We start from the raw sequence: 20,700 nt of genomic DNA, 5'->3' as shown, positions 1-20,700 counted from the left end.
TCTAATTAAAAAAAATAAATATATACTGATAAAGACAGTCAGTTTTAGTTGGTTTTATGGTAAGCTGTCATAAAACCTACATGCTTTTCACTGTATGAATAACTCTAACCTACATACAGTTTAAGAATAAAAATGAACTATCTTACAGTTTATGTAGATCTCAAATATCCAAATTAATTTAACAGTATTTTGATACCATTAACATGAACTTACCATGGCATAAGATAATGGAGGAGCACTGAGGGTTTAAATCACTAGACTAACTTAATTACCTCCTGCACATGATTTTAATTCTGATTACCTTAAGGTTGTGAACTTTACTAAAAGTAAATGAACTGATGTAAATCACATTTATCCCCAAGCTAACACTGCCACTCTGTGGCTATTAGTTGTTTTTGAGCTGCTTGTTGATCCATAACGGCTGCACTAATTGCTGAAAATGTTTTAATCTTGGATGAAGAATAGTATCTGGAGTCATTTCTAGAAGTGATTGAAATTAAACTGTGAGTTAGTCAAAGTTGGTGCAGTTTTAATGAAGACTGGACAGTTATTTAAAAAGAGATAGATGTATATGTATTTAATGACTTCAGGCTGTCTATCATTGAGCAGGCAGTAAAAAATACATTCATTAACGTTAATACCGCTTAATTTTTTTAAAATCCTTTTGAAATTCAAATACAAATATTTAAAACAATCCTTTTGGCATGTAAGTAACCAAGATTTTCACTGGAAAACCAGGGCTTAGATAATAAATGTATAATATTATTTCGAACAGCAAAATGTAGCTCCCATAACTAAATAAATCCCCTCAACCATACCCTGAATATAATTTAGTACATACGTATGTTTAGGGATATCTTATAATATATTATAAATACTCTGTGGCATCTTGGATAAATACATAATCATGTCTTTATCATTATTATTTCTACAGATTTCTCTTGTCATGGTCATATTAAGGTGAAGTTGTGTTTGTGGATACTTAGGGCCCCCTGCTGGCCGCATGTGAATCTGGATTCCAGCAGGACAAACTGAGCTTTTTACACACTCATTTTAGGATCAGTGCAATTATCCTGGAACAAGAGAACAACATTTAAGTTAAGCTAAAAGAGTCATGACTTTAAGGTACATTAACAAAATCTTTTGTTTGTTTCTAAGCTGGGCATATATTTCAGGCAAATTCTGCGTGCCTACTCAAAGTTTGGAGTAAAATCCAGTTGAGATGCTGTGGCATGGCCTCAAACTGCCAATGCTGGTAAATGTAAAAACAATTCTGCAAAGAGTTTAAGAACTTTTAATTGTAATTGTTGCTACTTAAGCTAACACAACCAATTATTAGGTTAGGAAGACAATTAGTTTTTCCAGGAAGGTAAGGCTAGCTTTTTCTCTTAATAATTTAAACAACAATTTGAAAACCTCTTTTTGTATTTCGTCAGATTATCTTTGTCTGGTACGAGAAGTTGTTTGACAATCTAAAAAGGCAAAATCACAAGAAAGGGGACAAATGCTTTTCTCACAGGACTAGATTATGGATTAGTTTTTTTTTATTTGGTTTTTAGGATGAGTGTGTAACAACTATCCTGGAACAAGAGATTTAAAATGACCTCCTGGCTGGCTTCTGCACATTTCAGCAGGGCCTGCTGTCTCGCGCACATTATTACTTTACTGTTTATTCATATGTACTGACTGACCCTGCTAAACAAATTAACAAGCTAAACATAACAGCCGAGGCCAGGAGGAATTATAAACAAAGTAATTGTAATAATCATTATTAACTTGTGCAACTCGTTTGACTAAATTATCAATTATTTTGACATTAAGAAGATAAACGACTAAACAAAATACTTGCATGCCTATGTAAAGCTAATTTCTGTAAAATGTGCGGCTTCAACCACATCCGTGCTTGCAGTTTATCTGACAACTATTGTGCTTTTCAAATGAAAGTCTGCAGCTTTACATCCGGTGCTGCTGTCGCTCTCCAGCTGGGTTTTGACGCAGCTCGGTGGAGTCAAAGCTCCGCTCCAGCTGTTCTCGCCGCTGCTTCGCCTCGCTGCCTCTGCTCCGATGCTGCCTGCCTTCGTTTCAAATGTCACGGCGACCATGACAGGCATCGCGGCCGTTTCCTTCTTCTCCAACGCTTGCAGGTTCGCCGGCTGCGGGCTCCACTTTGACTCCCTGACCGAGCTCATCGTGCACATCGAGGATAACCACATCGGTAAGAGCCGCACGGCGCCTAGCGACCCGCCACGGTCGAAGCTAGCAGACGTGGCTACTAGAGGCTACAGCTAACAAGTTACTTCCTGCGTCCTGGCAACCCGGTTGCTAGGTGTGGTGACTGTTGATGTTCCGGTGGGTCCTGTTCGTTTGTGTCTAAAGAGTTGCGTTGCTTTCTATACAGCAGTAACACCGACAGAGTTGGAGAAGTGAAATAAAGTCGGTAAGAGAAAACGGAGACACTTTGTGTGTTGGCAAGTCGCTCGTGCAGCATCTGAGACAAGGCCGCGCGCAGAGATCAAAGCCCCGCTCATGAATTTGATTCATTAGGTTGCATGGAATAATTATCTGCGTTTTGATGTTTGCCTAGCAGCACTCAGCACGTCATTGTGTAAAAATCCTAAAACACGTTTGTGTTGGTGTTGTTACTTTATCTATCACTTCATAAAGTTTCAGCGTGGAGAAAACAAACTTCTTTCAGAATAAATGAAGTATTTTTGACAAACATTATTAGTGATTTGCATTTTTTTTTTGTCAGGCTGTCGAAGATAATCATTATATTGTTCTTCCCTTTTCTGTAATTCACTAGATTTTACCGTCAGCTTGTAGTAGAGAATATATAAGTTCATACTGTATATTCTATATCTCTTGGCTAAGTTATATAATGAAAAACGTTATTATCATTACTATTGATATTGTTTTGGTATTAAATACTAATCTTATTTGTAAAATTCTGCTTAGAAGTCATTTGTAATGGGGATGCTGACCAAATTTAAACGTATTGACCAAAATGTTAACCTTACTTAATATTACCACCATTTACATTTTACACAGAAATAGTAAAACAAGGTCAAATTACTTTTACTTAAAAGAGAAAAAGCAACTTTTCTTATTGCTGATAAAATATTGATTATTACACTAATGATATTTATCTAGAACTTCTTGTATCTGTTTTTATTCTGACACCTGGACTTTATCAAAAATGTAGATTAAACACTTGCAAAACAGTGGAGAAGCTTTTCAAGTAGATATGATTATTATGCAGCATATAATTCCTGGTTGCTGCTTTGATCTTTATGGGGTACACTGGTAGTCCAACAGCCAATATTATCACATTAATTAGTCAACCTCAACTACGCAGTCTGCAGTCAGCTACTTAGCAGACATGCTGCTGATAGCTTGTCAAAAATAACAATCTATTGTCTACACCTGCGTGTCTGTACCAGGTCGTGGGTCTCCAGCAGTTTTTGGGTGAGAGGAATGGTGCACCTATTAACCCTTTGAGGGTTGAAAAGTTCCATATAAATTTGGTGTCATTTCCTTACAGCAACAGGTGGGGAAGGTGGAGAACTCTGTTACTATGCTCCATAAAGCTTGAGAAAACTTCAGCCACTGCAGCACTTTGTCTGGCATCTCACTATAATATGACAGATACATTTTAGAGGCTTTGACAGCACAACTTTGTAAAAACTTGGCATGCCTTCAAACAGCTAGGCGACCCACGCCTTGTTGATTTAAAATTGTTATCTGCTGAAGATGTACTTTTGCAGTCATTAAATTAATAAAAACTGACATTTTAGTCTGTAAACACATGAACAAATGGCATGTCCTTTGACGTAGGTTGTTTTAAGTAGCAAGAAACGGATAAAGATTTGGAAGATATGCTCTGATGCATAAGATAATCTTCTCATGCTTTCATTTTCTGTTGCTTTTAAAACAACTTTCTCTGTCAAGGAATCTGCAGCACATGTTTTTTTCTTTATGGTCAATCTCTGCCACACTTAATTACTGAAATAAACAACTTTTACAGAATTTTGTTTGCCTGTGTTACAGTACTAAAAAAAGAAGTTACACTTGGTAAAAAAAAAAAAAAAAAAGAAGAAAAAATAGGGATTGGTGTTGGCTAGTAAAACTCTGACTGTCTTTAACAAGAAGTCTAACAATGCATATAAAAGAGGCCAGTTTAATGTCCTATCAGTTTTGGCTGGTATTGCAAGCAGCTCAACAACACTGCTGCTGCAGATAAAATTGGCTCACAGATGTTGTCAAATTTACAGGCCATCCCACTTCAATCAAAGCCCCTCCTTAGTTAAGTGTTATGCAATAAATGAAGCAGAACTAATATCAGGGTATGCTCAATAAATCATTTTGAACTAATTCATTTACTTTTCAAGCTTTTGGGGTTTTTTGGGTTTTTTTTTATCCATTTGGGGGGCTTTTAACAACATTTAATGAAGGTCATTTGTTGACCAAGTTCACTGGAGCCTCACTAATTTTTCACATCCCTTGCTTCCCACTCTGTCAGTTAATCAGCTGTTTTTGATCATACTATCTATGTTGATGGGACTATTTGTGAATAAATACATGCAACAGGTTTTTTTTTTTAACTTTTAGATTCCAACAGGTGTAATGTAGTGCACAAGGTTTTATGTACAGATGTATCCAAATTCCATGAGCATGGGATCAGCACTCTTAGTATGTATGGGCATGTTTAGTGTATCAAAAATTTTAAGTGTAAGGTTTAATTAAAGGCCTTTTACACATGTTCACCAGCAAGGAGCTGTAGGTTTTATTCATGAAACCTTCCCATACATAGGAAAGAGTGCTGTTTTGGTTGTAATGTCAGCACTGCCATACTTATTGTTCTGCATAAACATGATGTAACACAGTAAAATTGCCAGATGTAACTATTAGGGAGCCGTAGCACATTTTTAAGTGTGAGACTATGTCTTTGAAATAAAAGATCAAGTTTTAAAGGCAATATTTGTGGAGGATATGTATAACATTTTTCCCTTTGACTCCTCCACATTATGTCAATCTCTGTTTTTCTACCTTTTATTGCTAATGTTCTCCATTTTCATAAATATTCTTTAATTGCATGACTCGGATTGGTGATTGGCAGGTCATCATCTCAGACCACCCACCATTTTGCATCTATAAATACACTGTTAAAATCGCAATTTCTATCTTGCTGATATATTTCAAACTGCTTGGTCAGTTAAGGACAACATTTTATTTGTTGTGTGTTATACCCTTTAGAAAAATAAAACTGAAAAAAAAAACAACAACCAAAAAAACTGGAATCAATCTTTGTCTGAATCAGCAAGTCAGACCTCAAAGAAAGACGGAAATTGGAACCAGTCAAGAAATGCCTGATTGATGCATCTCTAGTACCAGGGTGGCAAAATAGTCTCAGAATCACTGATGAATCTGGAAGTGGGAGTCAACATTTTGAAATGAATAGAACGTGTCATCTATTTTTATTCTTTTAAAGACTTTGTACTTTTTCAAAATGATAGCATTTGAGAACCAAAGGACATGCATTTTTTTTTTAAGGTTAAGCTGCATCAAATGGTGCCATTACATTTTTTTAGCGTTTACATACTTTTTGTTAGTATGGCAAAAATGCAACTTCCCTTCCCCACAGCGTGACCCTTCGCTCCAACATCTGCTCCCCTGATCCGATATTTCAGGCCCTTATTATTGAAGGTGACAGGGCTCGGCTGCCTCTGTTGTTCTTGTTTGTTGCTTGACTGGCTTTAATATCCTCGGCTTTCAGACTGGTGCTGCATGTGCATGTGTCAGAGGTGTTAGCTTTAGTTTAAAAAAAAAAAAAGAAAAAGCAAGGCCTTCAAATAACTTGTTAGGGAATAATGAAGCAATTAGTTGGCTCAAAGTGGAAAAACTCCCTCCCTCTTACCCCCACCCACCTCTATCCTCTCCCCTCTCTGCCGGCCTGCATACACTCAGAGAAGTGCGAAATCTTGCGCGTTGTGCCAAGTGCCTGTGATGCATAATTACAGAGGGGGTGCTTGATTTGGCATGTCTTCCTCCTCATCTGGTGGCCTGCTGCTTGAGGCACATTCCCCCATTGTAATTAGGCGCCTGATAATAAGCATACATTCTTGTACATGAGCTTTGTGGGCAGACTGCTGAATGGGTCTGTGAACAAGAGAGGGCGCTGCTCGTCTGTTGATTGGGAGATATCCCCCTGAATGCACTATATAAAGGCTTTTTGTGAAACGTCCTTTATAATAATTGTGATAGACAGATAGTAGATTAGAGATAGTTTGATTGATCCCTTTATATATGATGACTTTCTGCTAGGATTAAAAATATTTTAATACTTGCTTAAAAGTTGGTATTTTTAAAAGGTACGTTTAATCTTACAAAGTAGCCTTATGTTTTAATATAATGGAATGTAAACTATGCCTATGTCCCCATGTGCTCAGTCGACCAGAAGGATGCTGCAGATGTGTTTTTTGACCTGTGAGCAGGTAGCCAGGGTCAGGAATAGCAGAAGCTTGAAATGGGCAGTAAGCTTAGGAACACAACAAGTCTGTTTGTTGCCAGTCCTGTTGGAGGCTTATTGAGCTTTTTTTATTTCCCCAACAACTTGCAGTCATTCAAAAAAACAAAAAAAAAAAAGTGCGGAAGTAATAAATTTGTTAGACAGTAACTAGTTCCCTGATCTGTGCACCTGGTGGAGCTAATTACATTTCCCCAGTCCCCCACTGTTGCCTCTCTGTGGGGGGGAATCCACTACCCCAAAAAACCATTGTGCAGCTTAGAAATTCAGTGTGATTATATTTATGCCATTGGTTTTGTTGCCATAAGCATTTCTTTTGTTGCTGCCTGGTTTTACTGGAGAATCTTTACGGGTGTTGATCACCACAGTTGCATAGATTCATTGCAACAGTAAACACCTGTTTCCTAATCTACATGTTTTCACATATTGTTTTTGCTTACAAGGCCAAACAATACTTTGGCTTCCATAAAACCAAGCTAATTTGCTTTTATAGAGAATATGCTTTGTTGCAGACACTGCATAACCTTTTAGAGCTTTGTAACACTAGAATTATTTTTTGGATTGTTTTATTGTGATAGATCTGCAGTGATATTCAATTTCAAAATTTTGAATGGAATTTTTAATTATTGTCTCCTTTAATATTTTTCTTTTTATGCTTGTCAATGTTAATGTCGGACTCAGAAGACTTTTCTAATGTTCGTAATATGACATTTTAAAAATGGCACACAACAAAATAGCTATAATTACGTGGTTGATAAAGCACTTAGAAAAATCCAACGGTGAGGGATTCTGCATTTACGCCTGGGTTGTATAGGTTGCTGTGTGTGTCAAACTTATAATGAATCATTTTATTCCCTCCATGTTTCCTCAGAAACCACCGAAGAGTGGCTTTCACATGGAGCTTGTCTCCGTTTCATTTCCTTCTCAGAGGTCACATTGTAATGAATTACCTGTGCCACCACTCCTGGTAATGTTCCCTGCAGCTCACAGTCGCCATAAACATGTCACCATAATGCTCACCACTCACCTCTGCCCCACGGTGCATTTGACTGTCAGGGGTGGAGCAGCCAGATGCTGGTGGAAATGAGAGAGGGGACTGTGCGTCTGGTGTGCACACAAGAGTGAGGACGCTGGTCTGGTGGAGGATGTATCTAATGAGAGGCTAGCAGGCGTCACTTCCGCCGCTGCCTGAGGAAGGTGTGCTGTGTGATCATTCTGATGTAGACCACCACAGAGACCCTTTTTGTTAAGTGGTACTGGATCATTTGGCCTGCACTTACACCCTACAGCTACAAATCCAAGCACAACTAGTATGTAGTAATTTAAATTTCACTGTTGTATAAAACTGAAAAATCACACAATACACACACACACAGTGAAACAAATGTAAAAGTCCTACCTTCAATTTGTGGACATTTATTCAGTATTTAAAAACTTCCAAAAATACACTTGACTTATGCTTATGCATGGGACCTTTTTTTAAAGCATTTAGTAACTTTTTATTAATGACTTGTAACCTCCTGTTTGTGTTGTGTGGAGTACATATGACTTGACAAGCAGGATTATTTCCTTTAACCTCTTCTCAAAATGGGAAAGACATGAAAACCTCCCATTCAAATACCACATTTATTATTAAAAGGCCAAAAGAAAAAACGGATCTCCTCAGCTCACTCTGAGCAATTTACTTCAAGGCTTTTGCAGGCGTATTTGCAAAGGGTGACAATAATTGTTAAGGTGACGTGATGCCATCAGATAGAACAAAAAACACGAACAGAAAGTCATTGAAGTGGTGCAAAAAGGACCAGTCAAAATTTAGATAAAACTGGGACAATTATGGTTGGGGCCAGGTAGAAACAATCATTAATATTGCTTCATTAAGCCCTCATGCATGAATTGATTGTCAAGTGTGAATGGCCCATCCGTAGCATAAATAAATGTTTGCAATAAATAATAAAAATCTGCTTTAGATTAAAATAGCTGCTCTGTTGGGTGTCATTATATCTTTTCTTTATGTAAGCCCTATAACATCAGCACATATGTGTAGGCATAAATACAAATTACACTGACTTACACTAACTCTTTGTTTCCCAGAAGCCTTCTAATAGGTGCCCACCATGGTGGACCACCTGTGTAGTTTGATTAGAGGGGTTCCCATCTCCAATTGAGGCACCTTCCTCCTGATCCTTGACTCATGGTGGCCCTATAAGAACACTAGAGGCTGTGGGGGGATGTGGTCCCTGCAGGCCTTCTTTTGCAGTCCCCACCTGAGGCTTTTGTGATTTACAGTGTGTGGGAACGGACCGATCCACTGCTGTTTGAGCTGGCCGCCAATCCACAGCTTGAGACTCATTAGGGATTTTTGGAGGGATTTCTTGTGCACTCTTGCACACACGCATGCCATTACTGCAAAGCTCTGAGCAGTCTCAGGGTTGCCTCTGGCTTTTGGCATGGGACTAGTGTCATAATGAATGCGTGCCTCCAACTCTTTGTTTTCATGACATCGTTGGAAAGTAGAGTAAAATGTGCTGTCCTTCACACCAGGGATAAATCCTCTATTAATGAAACGCTTGCACATGGCCTTCAGAGAACCATCTGTAGTCTTAGGTTAAGACCTGTATAGTTTCAAGAAACTGCAATTACAAATTTGAAAGTTCTTCAACCCCAGCACTAACATTACCTTAATAATGGCCTCAAAAAACTTGTGCCATGCTAATAGACAAATGCAGTTTATTTTTTCTCCCAAAGCTGGGTACAATCCCAGTCGCTAAACCCTGGCAGGGTTACTATTTTACCTGGTATTATCAAGAAATCACTTAAATAGCGTATGCTAAAACATCTCAAAAAACAACACCACATGTTCCAATTTGGAAAAAAAATGCAGGAACAGATGGGAAGCAAAGTCTGGAAGGGGTTACAAAACCATTTCTAAGTCTTTGGGACTCAAACCCACTGTGAGAGCCATTATCCACAAATGCAACAATGGTGGATCATCCCAAGGACACACACCAGCAGGTCACAAAAAAAAACACAATACAGGGCAAAAAAGGATTTCCATTGAAGAGCTCAAAGGCAAAAAACTACTACTAACCAAAAATAATGCAAAGGCCCTTCTCACACTTCCTCTAAAAAAAATCTTAATGAAGCCTAATATTCTGTGAACTGGCGATACACTAATGGAAACTTTTTGAAAGGTATGAATCCCATTAAATCTGGTGAGAAACTAGCAAAATTTCAGAAAAAGAGCATCTTACTGACAACTGGACACGTGGTTGTCCAGTTGTGATGGTCTGTGATTGCTTTGCTGCTTCAGCTTCTTGTGACTTGTTATAATTGGTCAAAGCATGATTACATTTGCGGCCAGAAGAAGAACGTTCATCAATCAGATCATTACATTAAGCTCAAGCATGGATAATGATCCAAAACAATACCAATAAGTCCAAAATTTAATGCCTCATAGAAAAAAAACCTAAATGGTTGAGTGTCCTAGTCAGTATTCAAATTTCAATCCAATTGATATTATGTAATATGATTTTCAGATGAGGGTTTGAAAAAAACAAAACAATTTGGCATAGTTAAAGCAATTCTGCCGAAAAGAGGGATTTAATTATAACCTCTTAAAACAAAACCTTTAATTAGTTGGGTTTTTTCTCATTGCAATTGTCATTATAGTGAGAGAAAATGATGCTAACAGTAAACAGAAATTGCAGTGTTATTAATGTTATAATTTCTTCTTAAATGAAGCTCATAATAGTTTAAAAAATCAATGGCCTAATAAATGAGCTGGATAAAACCAAGCAATGCACTGAACCCCATGGGGCTGAGCAGTCTTTCACAACACTGTCAGAGATGCAAGCAGCGCGGCTCAGCTGGGAAGTGGTACAAAGTGTTGCTTTATGGGCTGTCTCTCTTCTCCCATAACAGAGGGAAGAGTGATTGAAGTCAGTCACGCTTCACCTCAGGGTGTGGAGATTGGCTATTGTTGTACATCTAGCACCACTGAGCAGGACGAATGTGTGGAGCTGAGAAAGCGAAAACATACAATGTGTGGAGTGTGGTCATATGTGTGCAATTTGGTTTCTGCAGGGCTGCACTTTAAGAACCTAGAAATAGTGAGATGTCATTTACTTGATGTTCTATAATAAAACTGTGTGCTACAAGGGGAACAGAGAAGACTTTATAGTTGGGCCATGAAATCTGTCGCTTTAAAAATTGGTGGATTGTGTTTCTAAATGTTCTGAAAACACCTCAATATGCATTATTTTATGTGCTCAACAGTCTGTCAGTCCATAGAGGCTGGATTCTCTCACTAATACTTTAAATACAATTATACCGAGGAAATATAGTGAGTTTGCTTTATACTTGGAAATCTGAGTTACAAGGTAGAAGTCAGGAAAAAAAAAAAAAAAAAATTCATTATGGTCATGGTCTTGACTGGGAAAGTCGGAGTTTGCCTATTAGTCCTGTGTTGAGTATTCACTCTGACTGCCATTCTTAATGTTTCTGTTTAAACTATTTGTTAGCACTTCTGATGGTTTATATATTACTCCAGTCTCATGCTTATGGCTGCACACATATAGAACTAAGTGAAAGCTGCTGGCAAAAGCTATAAACAAAGCACTTCTGATGAATTGCATCTCATTAAACAAATGACACTGTGAAATATCTTAAAATGGAGAGAAATACTGTCATTATCTTGCATTGGTTATAGTAGTTTATACCAAAACAAATCGGCCCTCATATTGATTTCAGGCATGTTAATGTGGTGTGTTATCTTTGTATCTCAAAATTGAATTTCATATAGATTGTAGGGGATTTACTGAAGTGATGCCCCACATAGAGCTGTACATTCTACCTAGTTATTTATGTATTTTTCTGTGTTTGAACACAGAAAGTGGAGAGAATTTTACTTTTATCACCTGGTGTTGATAATTGTAGTCAATACAAAAATGATTAGCAATCCATCTGTTTTGTAACTTCGAGATTTGAGCTGGGAATGTCGTCACATGAGCTGGGAGCATTTTGATAAAAGGTCAGAAAGCTGACTTCGGGTCAGAATAGTTTTAATTCTAAATGCTACTCCCAATACAAACCAATATCATATTTCTCTCTGTTCTATGCTTTCATACATAAAAACAAAATATGATTACACATACTAGTTCAACAAAGGTCTTAGTTTAGAGTATATACTACTTTCTATATGCTTGCAACCGTTGTAGACACTGAAGTCAGGGTTGCTCAGCAATCTCTAATTTTTCTCCTCAGAATTTGGACTTCAGGATGATTTTTTTTGTTGGTGTCCCAATTGGAAACTCAGAAAATCTGACAGCTGAGTACAAAAAGAACACACTGTTTTCAATTTAGACAGTGAAACTGATTGAGATAAATGTTAAACATTTATTTCTGTCACTTTTTACGATCATGGTTTACAGATATATATAAAAAAAATGTTTTTCAGAAGATTAAAATAAATGTAGGACCAATAGAGTCTAATGTAGTATTTACGTACATAGTGTGGAGTACTTGGTTGGGGCTCCTTTTACATAAATTACGACATCTGAGTGGTGTGGCATAAAATTAATCAGAGACTTTGTTACTTTAATAGGATCCCTCAGCTTGTTTGCAGTTTTTGGGGGGGTCTGATGCCTCTCATTTTTATGTGTTTATGCCAGGCCAGGTTGCTGTCCACACAATCACAGTGATGGCATGGTCATTGAACCAGCCTGCCTTTGACAGTGGAAGAAGGTTCAAAGTCAAGCTAGTTCATTCCTACACAGGGTGCAGTTTTAACTGCTGCCTGTGCACATATTTCTTCACACATTTTCTTTCCATGCAACTTTCCAATGATTGTTCAAAGATCCCAGATCAACCAATCAGCTTATTTTGCAATTATCTTTTGTGGGGAACAAGGCTGTATAGGAAAGACTGCCTTTCCTGTGATTGGTTACGCCATTACATAATGTCTTCTATTTAAAATTTGTTAAATGCTGTAGTGTGAAACCTTATGTATGCCTTAATCATTCATGTATTAAATTTATGCGGACTAGGAAACAAAGAATAAAGATTGTTCCTCTAGATAAAAATGCTTTAACACTCTACAAGATCAACAAGATCAATTACTTTTAGCACAGGACCACCTTGTTCAGGTGTGTGGAACACTTCATTTGTGAATGTACTTTTTTAATATGATTAGATAATATTTTATTATATTATTTTATTGGTTTTTATGAGATACGTCAACCTTAAAAGGAGAAGCTGTTAAAGCATTAAAGGCTAACAAAAAGAAAAAGGCAAAATAAAAATTTATAAAAATGTTTGATTTCAAATATGTATGTTAGCATAAATTGAAGGCCTACAGAATTTGGTGAATATTTAGTTCATTTTGCTCAACTCCTTCCAATATTTCTGTTTCTCTATCTGCCTAGAAACAGACCCCTGTTTCTTGGAGAAGCAGGAACAGCAGCAGCCGACATATATTGCTCTCAGCTACATCAATAGGTAAGGGCAATTTTTTTTAACCTTCAAAACCTGCTTCTTAAAATTCATGAATTGATCTGATTTAACCTCAGATTAATTTTATGACGAGACTTCTTCTGAATCAGCTGCTTCTGTTTTATATTATGCGGGAGACTCATTAAGTGTTGCTGACAGTTTCATTTGTCATCTGGAGGACTGCTTAGATTAATTTCTGTGGCGTTGTGTTTTTTTTTACTGCTCTGAGATCATCCCAGCTGCCTTTGATATGGGGCTCAAACAGAGCTTTTATTGGCCTTCCACAGTACGCCAGAGTACGACAAAGTGTCCCACTGTCTCCCTGCTTTTACAAACGCATCTTCATGTGGCTGTTACTTAATTTTCTAATTCCACTTTTCCTTCACCAGTGTCTGTGTTAATGCTTCTATCTTATTATACCAATTTACCAAAGACTTTACTACTCCAATAAAATGTTTTTTCATGGAAATGTGGCCAGTGGTGTTTTTTCCAACCATGCGTTCTACAACTGAAGGGCTCCAAGTTAATTAGTGAAGAAAGTGTGAAATTACATTCTTTTCCTAATTTTTTTTTCTCTTTCTTTTTAACAAACACTAAGCAGCTTTGTGATCCACAATGCCAGGTTCATGACAGACGCTGCGAGGCGAGAACACGAGGCCCTGAAGAAAAAGGTGCAGCCTAAGCTCTCTCTGACGGCCACGTTGTCACGCACCAACGTCTCCACACCACCCCGTCACACCAGTGGAAACCTCACCCCTCCTGTCACCCCACCGATCACCCCTTCCTCTTCCTTCCGCAGCAGTACACCAACAGGTACCCGTCGTTCTCATTTCTAGTGAGATGAGCAGTTTCACCTCACAGCAGCAAATAAATATTGTCTTTTTCTTTTTTATTATTAAGGTAGAGGTGCACTGATCAGAATTTCTTGGTGGATTCTCAGATGCCTTTTTGTTTGTTTTCTGTCTTTAAGAATTATTACACAAGAATATACAGTATGAGAACAGAATTCATCTTTTTTTTTTCGAGCTCTCACACATTATTGAGTACACATTCATTATTTATGTTAGAAACAGAGGCAATGATGTGTGAAAGTATTTGCTATAAATCAAAGATTTACCATTTTAAGTCTGACAAAATAATGTTAGAATTCACATTTAAGACTAGGTTTAGCATTTTCCCATAGCTATTAGCTCAGTTAGTGGGGGCTAGCATAAATACAGTCTCAGTCTCTTTGTGTGTTCTCACCATCATCTAGATCCTATCCTTAACTCTGGGGTTTCTTATACGCTGCCAACCTTTCCAAAGCTAGCATGTTCAACAGTAGACAGTGGCTGAAAGCTCAACAAGATAAAACAGTGCAACTTCCTGTTACCTGCTAAAAGTCTTGCTGTGTCTCACATTCTGAGTCTGATTGACATTCAGAAATGAGAGCTTCCTTTAATTAAGCTTTTTACACTGTGCATTTCCTCTACCTACACCTGACAGAGGACTGAATCAAATTGAACTCTTAACAATTCCCATGCAGACCACTTTCTGTTGTAAAATGATATCCTGCCATTGTGAGTTTTATAATGTAATGTAGAATGATGTGAGGGATGTTCTAATAAGGACTTTTTTTTTAGTGACAGGTTTAGCAACGAGAGCGTTAAGCAGAGCAGTACACATGAGAGTATTCTGGAGGAGATGGGAAAGAAGGTGATGTGCTCAGATGGGACTAAAACTGAACTTTTTCGGTCTGCCTACAGAATGCGAGGCAATAGGTTTTTGCAGGTTGTAAAAGACTTGAGACTGAGCGGGAGGTTTATTTTCTAGCAGCACAACGACAAAACAAAGATCCAGAGCTGCAAATAAATGGGTTGAATTTGCATGGTCCTGTATTTGAATGGCCAAGATTTGAATCTAACTAAGAAGTTTTTACATTTTGTTCACATGCGCTCTCTGTTCAATCTCGCTCAGCAGGTATTGGCGTACTTCAAAAAAACACCTGTCGCTACAAACATTTTAAAACACGGGGGCTGAACACATATGTGAGCCACACTTTTCAGAGTTATTTTTGTCAAAGAAAAATTTAAAACCATTTATGTTTTTCCTTCAACATTTACAGAAAACTTTTTTTTTTTCAAACAGCTTTGTAGCATTTTCCCACATACTCAAAGAGACAACAACATTAATGAATACATAAAACAAATAGACGTTTCTCAACCCAAGATTTTTTCCCCATAATTGGCTGATTTTAGTGCTTCTTAAAATGTGGGTATTGTAATTCAGGAAGAGACAAGTATGGGAACTGCTGCTGAGAAAGGTCTGTGTTTGCCAGACAGAAAGCCCAAGGGCTAAGATCTGATTGCCACAAGGAAGTCAAAAGCCACGAATCAGAGCATTTTCGTTTAGATGCTGTGGATCTGAAGTAAATCTTTGTACTTTCTGTTGTTTTTCTTCCCACAGGTAGTGAGTGTGACGATGAGGATGTAGAGTTTGAGGCGTCTGACAGTGACGAGTCGTGGACCACAGAGAGCGCCATCAGCTCTGAGTCTATCTTAAGCTCCATGTGCATGAACGGAGGAGATGAGAAGCCTTTCGCCTGTCCTGTTCCCGGCTGTAAGAAAAGATACAAGGTGCGTTTCATCCGTGATTTATCAGATCTTAAAATTGCTGTAGTCGTTTTAGTTTTAGTCTGATTTTTGTCTACTGAATCTTACAACATTCTGTCTTATGTCCTTTTACGTACACAGAAAAAAATTGTTACATGCAAGGGAATTATTTATCCTATTGAAAAAAAACCTTTTCCTGTTTTCTCACATGGCTAAATTGAGATCTGACTGGATTTCATTTCCCTATAACATTGTACACATTGCTTTATTTTGGCATGACAGTCATTTTTGTCATTGCTAGTATCATTCAGCTGACGTTTCTTGTAGTAAATAAAAGGTTGTTGAGTAAATATTGTCAATGTAGTTTCAGTCGTTGAAAGGAGCGCTGCTTTGTAACTAATTTGGCTGCATGATTGGCTGAGTGGAAAACACCTTTGTGCCCCAGCTTACCCTGGTGAAAAACAGCCCTTTGTTTTACGCTTTGGCTTCGTAACGACGATCTGGACACTCAGCTATTGAGAAACAATTGCTTGCTGGGGGCGTGGACTCTGTTGAAGTTTTAAGTTTTACACAGTCGCTAACACTGGCCGTGACATGCAGTGTGCCAGCTTGTTGAAGATTACTGGCAATTGCATGCGCTGTAAACAACCCCATGGAGAGTCGGACCACAACATCTTCGGCCAGCAATAAAATGTCTTAAACATTCCTCTTGCTCTGACTTTAATTGCTCAATACTTAGAATTGTATCCGACACGAACTGGATGACACTGTTCACTTCCTCCGTTGCCAAACTACAACCCTATATGAGCGGATTACAATTCTAAAACAGAACATAAACTAAACCTCATCATTTATAACTCTATCTCTTCAGTGATTGGCTCAGTGGGAGAAATTCCAAATGGAACACTGAAGGGAGATGAGAATCGAATGAAATTGCTTAGGAAGGCAATTGCCACGCTAGTCCAAGTTTTATCTTCTTGGTGGATGTCTTGAGTTGTTGCTTTAATATTTTGAGAACATTTCTTCCTCATGGGAAGTACAACAGTCCCTCCTGAAGCAAAACACTCCACAGCATGATGGTGCCACTCCCATACTGCACAGCAGGGATAGATGGGATTTCATCCTATATATATATATATGTGTGTGTGTGTGTGTGTGTGTGTATGTATATTTGTATGTATGTGAGAAAGAGAGACCTGGAGAGTGGAAAATGGGTTCTTTGTTGGGCAGTACAACAACTTAAAGGCATACATCCAGTCCACCTCAGTGATATGGAGTTTTATAGGATTTTCCGCCCACATCTGGTGTGTGTGGTTGGGATAAATTCTGCACAGCCTGAGAAAATTGCTTTGCTGACGTGAATGACAGAGTTATAGGCAATGACTAAGGCTTAAGGCAGCAGCAGGGATCTGTTTAGGAGCAGAACAAGCCTTCTGTTGACTGCAAACTTTTGTTTTTCTGGAAATTATGCAACATCATGCACAATACCTCATATGTTACATATTTGTGGATAATATCTGTTTTTGCCCACATTAGGCCTATAATTAGATGTCTGGGTTAACTATGCCTATTTTAGACAGTTTAGCTTAATTGTTATTTTAGTTTCTGACAGAGATTTTCTATCTCCAGTCAAATAAAATTGGTATGAAGCTCTGGAGGCAGATCTCTGGTCCCAACATACGACAATGCCAAAAGTAGCCAAACCTCTAGAAGTTGGTCATATTTTGTGCCACTACAGCCACAAGTTTGAACGTGACACATAATTGTGTATCTTTGTGAAGTGGAAGGAAAATAATACGTGTTTTTCATGCTTTATCTACAATTAAAACTTTAAATAAAGTCAGCAAGCATTTATATTCAGGTGCTTTAAATCTTGCAAAAAAAAACAGAAAGGCAGAGTCCGAGCACGTGAATTGTTCTCTTCATCTACTGTAGTTGTAATAGTTCCAGAATGCAGTCTGTCATGTATAATGTTTAATGTAAACTATTGTCTTTTTCAAATTTCTTGTCTCGCAACAGAACGTGAACGGCATAAAGTATCATGCCAAGAACGGACACCGGACCCAGATCAGGGTGCGCAAACCTTTTAAATGCCGCTGCGGGAAGAGTTACAAGACATCTCAGGGTCTCCGTCACCACACCATCAACTTTCATCCACCCATCTCTACTGACAGCTTCCGTAAGAAGCAGCTGTAGAGGTGGAGTCAATGACCAGCACTTTCCCTCGGGCCATATAAACATCCATCTAAAGTTCACATCACCAGCAGCTCCGCTCGCTGCCTCCAGTTTCATTTTCCCTTCTTTTCACTTTGCTATAACACTAGACTATGTTTTGTTTGCACAGTATATATGTAATATTCAACCTTTATCCCCATGCAAATTGCCATATTTATGTCATTCACATTTTGTATTTTTGCACATTTCAGATATTTTCTATCCCACCTTTGTTCCCTTGACTTATGGTGCTTGTTGATCATGTAGACTTGAGAAGTAGCCAGGAGATGATTAGTTTTACAAATGCATTGTCCTTTATATACTGAATACATGGACAGATTCCTGTGTTTTCTGTTGAAAGGAAACACCATTACTCACTCTGTCGTAGCCTTTGAGCTTGAAATGGGAAAGAGGCAAATGAAGAAACTGAATGTAGCCTGACTGGGAAAAATGAGTCGTTTGTCTTAAACACAAGTTACTTTTCCATTCATAGGACATGCATAACATCTCTTTTGTGGGAACACCAAAGGATAATCTCAGGTGATTTTTCTGCAAGCATTTCAGCTTCGCTTTTGCCTGATCGTTTTAAATGAGTCCATGCTGCTCAGAGGGATCATGAGAACATTTTTGAGTAGCAGTTCTTCGTGTCTTGGGTAACTTTCTTTAAGACTAAGCAGCTGACCTTCCTAATTTCACAGTAAGGTATTGAAGCACTTTAAAAAAAACGAGTAAACAAGTCCAATTCTTCAGGCCTCACTATTGTGACATTTCTGAATGTATAGCAGTTGCCTTGAATCGTATCCCATTCCAAAAACACCCAAACAGCATGTCTAAGAATGTCTTCAGTTTGAGAGTCACCGAGCAGTTTAGCTTTATGCCCAACCACTTCTGTTTAGTTTTCACTGCCTGAGTGAAAACAGTTTCTTCCACTGTTTAATAGGAAGAAACAGTGAAATGGCTCCGTGGCTGTGCATTCAGCTCCTATTTTGTGCCATAATAAAAATGAAGTATTTCAGAACAATCTGCCAAAGTACCAACAATAGCAGTCAGCTGCAAAAACAAAGGAATTAAATAGACACTGATGTCATCTACCTTTAGGATTGTTATGGTTTATTTTACCAGATCTTTTTTTTAATTATTTTTTGTAAGAGCACAATGATGCAAAAACTGACATCATACTGTGACTATTAAAAACCTGGGCCTGCAAAATAATTTTCTCATGCATGCAGGTCCAGTCCATGTCTCTCAGCAAGTTGCAACTCAACCGCATAATTCTGGCTGGGTATTCAATCACTACTCTTGCAGATTTTGTTGAGTTCATTTAAATTTGCCGGTTTCCAGGCATGAAGTCGAAGTTACAGTCAAGTTGAGGTCGAAGGCCAAAAGCTTAACTTTAGTTTACTTCTCTGTTATATTTTTCCCCTCTAATAGTACTTGGGTTTTCGCCTATTAAATGCCTGCAAAATTTGTTTCTCTTTAGCATTTTCTTTGGTACACAACTAAATAAACTGGAGCATTCCTGTTTTATTGATTAGCTGCAAGAAAATCCCTAAAGATTAGCGTCAAATGTTGTGTGGAGAACATTGTGTAATTTCTTGCGCTAAATGCTCCTTTGAAATTATACGGTTTTTAAAAAGGAAAACAAATCTCTACAAATGATCAGAAACAAGGTCAAGACTGAAACAAAAAAAATAACTTAAGCAATTGCTTTGAACCATTTTGAAAGAGTAAAAGAAAAATTAATCTCAGAAGAAAAGTAGGAGTAAATGAGGGGTTGACTTTTGTTTAGTGTAGCCTAACTTTGCCGTCAGAGTGAACTAACGAACCCTCCGACACTGGCGTTTGAGCTGTGCTCTTCTAACAAGCTCAGAAGGTCTCCTTCCTTTATGTCTTTCATTTCCAGGACAGTTCATTACTTCAGCGCTCTCCTTCCTAAATGAGCTCGGCCTCAAAGCAGCTGCCATTTCTGGAAAGTGTTTGTGTTTTCCTCGTTTTTGAGGTGAAAGTATTTGTTCGTGCTGCTGAACTGTCCGCCGACAGTCATCGTACGTGTTCATCCAACCATGCTGTCGTTTCTACACATTTCTATTTTCGTATAGGACAGAGCGTGAATAAATTGCCATTCAGTTTGTGCTGTGCCTCCAAACCTTCTTGGTGCCACTGGATTAAAACCTGCACATCCTAAATAAGAATGAGATCTGTAATTTTTGAAAGAACTGCGGCTGTGCTGTACCGTCAATATATAAATAGTATACAGTGGATGTATCATCACCCTTTAAAGTGTTAAATTTATTTTTGTGTTTTTGTAAAGCAAACAAAGAAAGCATATGTACTGTATTTCTGCTGCTTCATGAAAACTTGGTATATTTTACAATAAAAGTTCACCTGTTCCTCCGACTCCTGCTCATTAATTATCAGACGGTGCAATTTCAAAGTAATTTTATTAGTTTATTTAGATACATGAAACTCACTAAACTAATGAAACATCTTAATGAATGAAATAACTTAATAGCTTCAAAGAGAAAGAAGGAAAATTAACAAAAGCTGAGCATGCACTGATTAGCTGTTGATATGAAAATAAGAGACAATCAGAATAACAAAAAAAAAGGAAACCTAGCTAAATAAAATCTACATATTACACAAAGTATTAAGGCGGTCACAATATTGCCTTAAATTTTTCTAAAATAGATGATCTGATGATATACTGTATATTCTTGTACGGGTATAATTACTTAAGATTTCTCCCTGACTGAATATAGTGCACCGAGGCTGCTTTCTATGACAGCTGACCGATGACCTGTACAGCGATGATGAAGGAGGGGAAGCATATGTTCGCATGTGTTAAATGTAAGTTTGGTAAACACGTCTCTTTTTTCCCTGACT

General features: G+C 37.9%; 1 protein-coding gene across 2 annotated transcripts; it reads left to right on the top strand.

Annotated features, from left to right (window-relative positions):
- Positions 1-1,369: 1,369 nt before the first annotated feature.
- Positions 1,370-20,446, top strand: jazf1b (JAZF zinc finger 1b). Of its 2 annotated transcripts, none has more exons than XM_028011635.1 (5): positions 1,370-2,215; positions 12,946-13,018; positions 13,614-13,825; positions 15,458-15,627; positions 17,623-20,446. In XM_028011635.1, exons 1-5 carry the CDS (start codon positions 2,065-2,067, stop codon positions 17,797-17,799), a joined length of 783 nt encoding a protein of 260 aa, XP_027867436.1. In that variant the 5' UTR covers positions 1,370-2,064; the 3' UTR covers positions 17,800-20,446. The 2 variants fall into 2 exon arrangements, with proteins under 2 accessions (XP_027867436.1, XP_027867443.1); XM_028011642.1 differs by having other exon boundaries at positions 1,377-2,215; positions 13,635-13,825.
- The last annotated feature ends 254 nt before the right edge of the window (positions 20,447-20,700 follow it).

Source organism: Xiphophorus couchianus, chromosome 3 (assembly GCF_001444195.1).
Source record: "Xiphophorus couchianus chromosome 3, X_couchianus-1.0, whole genome shotgun sequence".
Taxonomy (NCBI): Eukaryota; Metazoa; Chordata; class Actinopteri; order Cyprinodontiformes; family Poeciliidae; genus Xiphophorus; species Xiphophorus couchianus.
The sequence above is the reverse complement of the archived record's forward strand: the minus strand, read 5'-3'. Positions and strand labels throughout refer to the sequence as shown.